Here is an 8,194-nt window from a genome sequence, read left to right as displayed (position 1 = left end):
CCACCCACCCACCCACCCATCCATCCATCCATCCATCCATCCATCCATCCATCCATCCATCCATCCATCCAGGTCAAGGTTACCACCTTTTCGTACTCCCTGAACACGAGTTTAATGAAAACTGAAAGGCTAGTGCCACCTAGCAGAAAGAGCACTGTTTGGCGAGTCAGAAAGCCCGAATTATAGTTCCACTTCTGACTTGCTGAAGGTCACTCTACCTCTGGGGTGTCTGTCTGAATGAATTCAGTCGCCAAGGGAAACGGCCCATTTGGGAATGATAACCATATTTGCTCAATGGGATTAGTGATTTGAAAGCAGCTCTGTGAGTTTTCCAGCTCTGGAATCCACCCAAATACCTTCAAGTATTGGACGACCTTCACAGAGCCATCTGTCCAATCTTCCGAGGGGAAAAAGAGGTAAAATAACCTGGGTAATTCAGACAGATAAGATTTAAGCGCTTACTTTATGTGCACAGAAGCTAGAAACTACACTATTAATTATCTCTTACTATTAATTATCTCTATTAATTATCTCTATTTCTACAAAGGAATTGGTATTACCCTTATGTACAGTCAAGAACTGAGATTGGAATGGTCCCAGCAGTTCGTCCAAGGTCACATAGTCAGTGAGAGCCAGAGACATAACTCTGTGCCCTAAAATCTGTGTGCTGGATTCATCATTAAAGCCACTTTTTTCCAGAATCAATAGCATCCAGAAAAATGCCAGGGACCAGGGTTTTTCCCAGTGCTATGCAGTAATGGGCAGGCAGACTCAGGAAGCGCTTTACTGCTCTCCTCGGTGCTCAGCGAGCTGTGGACTCATCTCGTCAGGGACTTGACACGTGACTATAGCCCCTTCCCCATCTTGGCTGGGAGAAAGAGCTTTGCTGTTGATGAGTTATCGGGCTCCCAATAAAAAGAGAGGAACCAAACCATAACCAAAATAAACGCAGAAGTTACATCCAAAGCATTTATCGCAACCTGACATTTGGATGCTTGCTTTGGAATTTCTTTACAATGTGGTGAGGTTCGCGAGGAATTTGAGAATGCTCGGGACCCGCTTTCATCAATGAGCCAGGATCGAGCCTTTCTTAGGACTCTGCATCAGATCTTTGGGACATTAAAGACTGGAATGTGTAATTTTACGATTTTCCAAAATGGGCTCCAGCCCTTTTTCATATTATTCTTCCTTTTTTTACTTGTAACAAATCTGGAAGGGGATCAGAAACTCAGGAATGGTTAGTTTGCCTTGTTTTTTTTTTTTTTTTTCTCTTGCCAAGGGTACCGTGCAGCTGTACTTTCTATTATTGAGAAGGGGAACGCCCTGGTTAAATGGAAAACCCAAAGATTCTGATTCCAGCAACAATGGGAACATTCAGATTTATGGATCTGGGGGCGGAAGGAAGAGTGGAGGGGAGGAATCGTGGGAGGAGGTGACGAGCACACACACAAAAACGTTGAGCGTAGCCATGTCTTCGAGACTCCAAGGGAACGCCCAGTTGAAAGGTGAAATATGTGGTCACTCGCTCTTCTGGATGTCTTCAAACATCTGGCACGACGTAGTCAGAACACCTGGAAGAGCGACGGCATTTTTCACTTTTTTTGGAGGGGGAGGGGACAAATGTTTGGGCATCCTCTGGGTCCCAGATGTGTCCCAGAAGTTGTCTGGCTGAAACCCATCTGCGAGGGTGGGCACAGCCCTAGTGTGGATATGTTTTGTTCGGGAGATTTTGACTTACCTATGGGTATCACTCAGAGAATGATGCAAATGAAGGTACTGGGCGGAACCCACACCCAGGCTACCCTACCCAAGCTGGGGAGCTGTTTTATAACCCAGTTGGAAGTCAAAGGAGTTACTGATTGGAGCTTTATATCTGAGGACCACCTTTCAATCACAGAGGGTTGGCGTTCTGCCCTCACTGCTCAGGGTAGGATGGAGTGGGACCAAGAAGGTGAGCCGACAGCAAGACCATGACTACCTGTTGACTGCTCTATGTCAAGCACCTGGTACTTGGTAGCTTCTCCTAGACAGCTATTGGGTGACTGAAATCTAGAGAGCTGGCAGTAAAGTATGGTAGGCAGAGTAGATCAGATCTGGCTTTAAGTCCAGCCTCTGCTCCTTCCCAGCTGTGGGACCTTGGGTAGGTCACTTTTCTGAGCCTCAATTTCTGTCTCTGTGAGACAGGAATGAGAGCAGCCACCTTGAGGAATTATGATGAGATTAGAGGAGATCCCTAAGTAGGTGCTCAACAAACAATAGCTATTTTTCCTCCCATCCCTGAGTCCCGTATCCTGCCCTCACACCATCAACCATCACAGAGAGTAGCAGGAATGTCCCAGCGTTTAATTTTTCTTCACACCTCCTAAAGACAGATATATTCGTTAACATTTATTGATTAGAAAGAGATTGGAAAACGAGGAAAAGTTTTGGGGGTGGAATTCCAGCTAAGAAACGCTGTGGTTCACACCTCGATGCACATCCCCAAATATCGCTCCTCTGAAAGAAGCACCTGGAGGTGTGTCATCACAGACCCGGCGTGCCGTGAGACCCACTGATGGTGGGCCCCTCGCTCGGGAGCTGCTCTTGACGATGTCACATCAGGAGATTTACCTGCTCAATTTTATTCAATGCTTAGCCACCCTGTAGAGGCGGTCTTCCTGACTCTCGACAACCCACAGATACTAAGTCAAAAAGCCAGATTTGAACCCAGACGTGTCTAGACTTCTTAACCTAGGTTATAGGTTTTAGGGAGTCCTTGAACCCCTTGAAATTGTGTACACACGCCAGTCTCCCAACCTTGTATTTCAATGTATTTTTCTAGGAGAGAGCCCAGCACTTAGTTCTCAAAGGGATCAATGACCTTGAAGTGATTAAGGAGGACCCTTTTTCAGGGATGGGACTATCTCCACTGCTCCACACTGGGGACTAACTGGCACGATGCTGTGACACGTTTGTTTGTACTGACTCAGCAGATATTAACGAGGCATTTGCTTGCCGAAGGCATCAGGAAAGCATCTGGGGATTTCCAGATGCTTTGGAAATCAGGCTCCATCCATCTGTCCATGTGTCCATCTACCCTCCCGCCCATTACCCAGATATTTATTGCATGTCTCCTCTAGACACCTCCGTGTCTCTTTTCTCTCCTCCATAAGACGGGGCTCGTAGTAGAACCCACCTCATAGGGTTGTCGTGAAGAATGAATGGTTTACTTCATAGAGGGCACCTAGTGCCAGGGGGAGTAAATACTGTATGGGTTGGTTTTTACTGTTATCATGGATCCTATCATTATTTTTGTTACCAGGTATGAACCAGGTCTGGAAATGTAGTGATGGATGATACAGATACCGTCCTGCCTTGGTAGAATTTACATGCCAGGGAAGAGGGAGGATGATAATAATACTTCTAATTTATTGAGCGTTTCCTTGTACCAAGCTCTAGACTAATATACATTCTCCTATTTCTTTCTCAACAATTCCTTTTGTAGAAAAAAAATGCCATTATCACCCTTTCCATTTTTCAGATAAAGAAACTGAGCTCAGAAAGGTCAAACTGTTTGCTTAGGCCGCTGTAGCCCAAGGTCTTAACCATGACGGTCCACCTCTTTGTGTCAGAATGGAGTTCGGGGCAAACCATCTCGTCCCCTCGGTCCTTCGGGCCTTCGGCCATATGGCTGTCTCTGCCTTCAGGTGTGGGGTGGCTGGTCCTGGCCTCACCGGTTCTCTTTCCTCCCATCTCAGCAGATGAAGAATGTTCCACCGCAGACCATCCCTATAAGAAGCCCTACATGGAGACGTCGCCCAGTGAAGAGGACCCGTTCTATCGCTCCAGCTACCCCCAGCAGCAGGGCCTGAGTGCCTCCTACCGGACAGAGTCAGCCCAGCGGCAGGCCTGCATGTACGCCAGCTCTGCACCTCCCAGCGAGCCGGTGCCCAGCCTGGAGGACATTAGCTGCAACACGTGGCCCACCATGCCTTCCTACGGCAGCTGCACGGTCACCACCGTGCAGCCCATGGACAGGCTACCCTACCAGCACTTCTCTGCTCACTTCACCTCGGGGCCCCTGGTCCCCCGGCTGGCTGGCATTGCCAACCATGGCTCCCCACAGCTCGGAGAGGGAATGTTCCAGCAGCAGACCTCCGTGGCCCACCAGCCTGTGGTCAGGCAGTGCGGGCCTCAGACTGGCCTGCAGTCACCTGGCAGCCTTCAACCATCTGAGTTCCTGTACTCTCATGGCGTGCCAAGGACCCTGTCCCCACACCAGTACCACTCTGTGCACGGGGTTGGCATGGTGCCAGAGTGGAGTGAGAATAGCTAAAGCGTGGCCTGCTAACTGAGAGACGTTTGCCAGAGAGAGAGAGAGAGAGAGAGAGAGAGAGAGGAGAGCGAGCGAGAGGGAGAGAGAGCGGGAGAGAGGAAGAGAGACAGTAGCAGAGAGAACCCCACGGACAAGAGTCTTCATTTCACCCGATGTTCACGTCTACACTCGGGACCCCTAGATTAGACTACTGATCTAATCAGTAGCTTGAAACCACAATTCAAAAAATGTGACTTTGTCGTTTCGTCTCAAAACTTAAAAAAAACAAACCAAAAAAAAAAAAAAAAAGATGACTCCCATCCCCCCCGTGACCACCACACTCATCAACCGGCCACAGTCATACCACCTCCAGATGTCCTCCCTGATTCGTTCCTTTGGTCTCCAGAAAGTCTTGCCTCATCGAGTGTTCTATCCTGATGTGGAGTTGGAGTCTTTTCCTGTCTTGGTGTTAATGTTGACATTGTTATATAATAAATAATAATATATTTTTATCTTTCACTTTTCTTAACGGGACCCAGTCCCTTATTTTGGGGGTGGTCTGAGGCAAGTATGTTTCAAAGTATGTACTTGTGGGGTTCCCTTCATATATATCACCCCTAAAACCTAAATTTGCCACCCTCCCCTTGACTAAGAAATTACCTACCTCTGCCATGTGATGTTTCTAAAAAGGTTTCCTACGTCCCAGCTTTTCTATGATTGTGTCCTACCTTCCCCATCACCACGGAGCCCAGTTTTGTCTTCCAGTGGAGTCTGGATAAGGTTGGACTCCAGCTGGCATCCTATCTTACTCAGCTCTCCTGTCTTCTCAGCTCTGGGTCTTTCCAGCCATCTGTCGCTGAAACATGGCCTGTAGCTTCTCGGCCGGAAAGCTTGCTTTGAAAAACTTAAAAAGCCTTGGTTTACATGCAGGCAGAACTGTGATAAGCAAGGAGCAAGGTCTGTGCTGACAAGAGCCGCGAAAAAGCCAAACTAAATATTCGTCCTGATAAAACACAAAGCCAGCCCCCAGCCTCCAAAGCTCCGTTCCTGATGGCCTAACTAGATGCAAAAGCAAAACCCTCAATTCCTAAAGAAGACATACTCGCCAATTAGTCCTAAAGAAGTCACGCCAGATGCCAGCACGAAACTGTGGTTATCGAAAGCAGAAAACGGTATAAAAAAAAAAAAGTATGTAAGTAAAATGTTATTGCAGGGTTCTTCAGATGTAATATTTTACTGGTACTATTTATTTATAAATAGGAGTTCTAATTAAATAATAACATGAAATGAAATCCAGCATGGGAGCTGGCCAAGAGCTTTTAATTTTATTGATACTCAAAACCAAGTTTGTGTTCTTTTTTTTTTTCCTTTCGAATGTGCTTTGCTTTCTTGATTTAAAAAAAAATTTTTTTTTTTAACTGACCCTAATAAAGAGAACAGGGTAATATGCGAGGCTGAGTATGTCCAAGTTCATGAGCGCGTGTGAGTATGTTTCTATGTGAGTGTCTTCAAGCGATTATGTCTTTTTATGTTGCTAAGCGGGGGGGAGGGTGAGAATTAAGTACTCGTTTCGTATATTTGTGTGCCAATTAATGCCTAATAAATACCATGTGCTTAAAAAAGTACAAGGGACTTGAACACCCATTTTTTTTCCTGTTCTTTCTGCTGACTGAATAGAAGGGAAATTAGGTGGAACAAATACAGAGATATGGTCTGGAAGGTGAATTTTTCAGCTCATCTGCTCTCTCCTGCTCATCTCGAGATGTTTAGAATCCCTTGTACTTGAGTATGATGGAGCTGCATATAGGTACTCACTAATTTATATCCTTGGAATGGAGTTATTTATGTACCTTGAATTTGTGTTGGCATTGGAAAAGAAAATCATCAGGAATTTCAACTGGTTAAAAAATGGTATCGATCATGGAACACCCAATACTTGGTTTTCTGAAGGATCTCTTTGAATTAATTGCTGGAATCAAGTGTTTTCCAGGTCCCAATGCAAGCAACTTTACGGACCGTCAATGGATATTCACAAATTTAGGATTTGTGAGTTGGTCCTATATAACACATATAGGGCAGAACACAACAGCAAATTGGTGAGTAAATTAGTCCTGCAAATTTTTATTTTATCTCAATTATCAAGCACCTTCAATATGTCGCAGTATGAATCAGGAATAACTGGTGTGTCGATTACAAATCATTCATTTAAGCATGACTCCCCTCGTCCTCCCGGATCTTTCCTAGTCGAAGAATTCCTGAGAAGTGTGAATTAATTATAAAGAAATGACAATTCAGCTTTTTTTCAAGTACAATGGAGAAACTAGGTCAATGGTCCCCACAGAGAATGAATTAGCAAAGTCTCGCTGAATAAGTCCTGACTTTGCTCTAAATAGATATTTATTCTGAGGGGTTCAAAAAAAAAAAAGTTACTTTGAAAAAATTACCTTCCAAACAAATCTACTAGCTATACAAGATAGTCTTATTCTTTCATAAGAACATTAGAAGAATACCGCATTGACGTTCCTCCCCAGCTCTCAAACAGTTGCCACCCTTGGAAAATCATTCAAAACATGTCACAGCAAGTTTCATAAATCAGAAAAGGGGACGCTCATTTCATAACAGATGCAGGTTAACCTCTTTGTGTTCCAAACGATGGTGATAAAGGATCTTTTTACTGTCTCGGTAGGTTTAAGGTATAATAGCCAAATATTCTTGTCATTTTATCACTGTTTGGATGGCAAGAGGCACAACACAAATTGTCCTATCCCTGTAATATATTTAGTGGATGCTTGCTCTGAACTAGCCATGTCGTAAGTGCCAGGAAAACAATGGTGAGCAAGGTGGCAGAGGTTGTGTCCTCCTGGAGTTTATGGTTCAGTGAGAGAAACAGCTTAAGTGATCATCTGCATAATCAAAGGTTGCAAACGCAGGGAGAACTGTGAGGGCAGCACACAGGATGCCGTAATAGGATAAGACAAGGGGTCCTGACCCGGTCTGGAGCAGGTGACTTTTGAGCTGAGCCATGAATAGTAAGTGAGAATTAACCAGGTGAGGAAAAGCATTTCAGGCAGAGGGAACAGCTTGTACAAAGGTCCTGAGGCAGAAATGGTGCTGGCAGAATGAGATGTCAGTTCATTAATGTGTAGTCATCACCTCATCTACATTTATTCATTTATTTGACAAGCGTACCTTAAGGTCCCACCTTGCACGGTAGACACGTTTACTCACTGAGGACCTACTGATTGTGTTGGGCTCTCATCCAGTGACTTCTCACAGCTGCAGAGGACAGACTGGATTTGTAAGCGCGTAGGCTTCTTTGTACTTCAGAGAGGAGGGCTATAGCATCCTCCTGGCTTCCCGGTCCAACACTGAGCAATCGAGTGTGGGACTCAAAGTTCTGGGGCAGAAGAGCATCAGAACTTTCAGAGAGTCAGATCATTAGTATTCTTGATCTCAGAAAGGTTAGGAACATGCCCAGCATCACACAGCTCATGTGTGGCTGGGCTAAGCATGCAGCCTAAGCTGCTCTAAGCCTTACTTTCCTCCTTCTCTAAAAGGAAATAGTCTACCAGCTTCAGATGACTCTTGGGAGGTTTAAATGGAAATGTCCAGTAACGTAACTATCACAATAGGTGTCTATTTTCTATAGCAGATGTATATTTTTAAACCGATGATACCTATTGCTAATGAGAAAAGAGGAAATCTCATAAATGGCTGGTTGGGATGAAAATAGATAAACCTTTTGGGCAAAATATATTCAAAGCCTTTAAACTGTGCCAATCATTTTATCTGATAATTCTACTTTGGGAATTTGGTCCTCAGGAAAGAATCAGGGGTGTCCATAAGTATTTCTTTTCTGGGAAGTTCATCGTGATTTTCTTAAATCAAAAAACTAGAAAC

The 8,194-nt window shown here is 44.8% G+C and overlaps 1 protein-coding gene across 1 annotated transcript in view; it reads left to right on the top strand.

Moving 5' to 3' along the window:
• TBX5 (T-box 5) overlaps positions 1-4,315 on the top strand; it is a 42,313-nt gene extending 37,998 nt beyond the window's left edge. The window contains exon 9 of the mRNA XM_023528136.1: positions 3,738-4,315. Within this exon, the coding sequence (XP_023383904.1) occupies positions 3,738-4,315 (578 nt within the window). The remainder of the gene's footprint in view (positions 1-3,737) is intronic.
• The last annotated feature ends 3,879 nt before the right edge of the window (positions 4,316-8,194 follow it).

The sequence above is a fragment of the Pteropus vampyrus genome, unplaced genomic scaffold (genome assembly GCF_000151845.1).
Source record: "Pteropus vampyrus isolate Shadow unplaced genomic scaffold, Pvam_2.0 Scaffold23, whole genome shotgun sequence".
NCBI classification, from domain to species: Eukaryota; Metazoa; Chordata; class Mammalia; order Chiroptera; family Pteropodidae; genus Pteropus; species Pteropus vampyrus.
The sequence above is the reverse complement of the archived record's forward strand: the minus strand, read 5'-3'. Positions and strand labels throughout refer to the sequence as shown.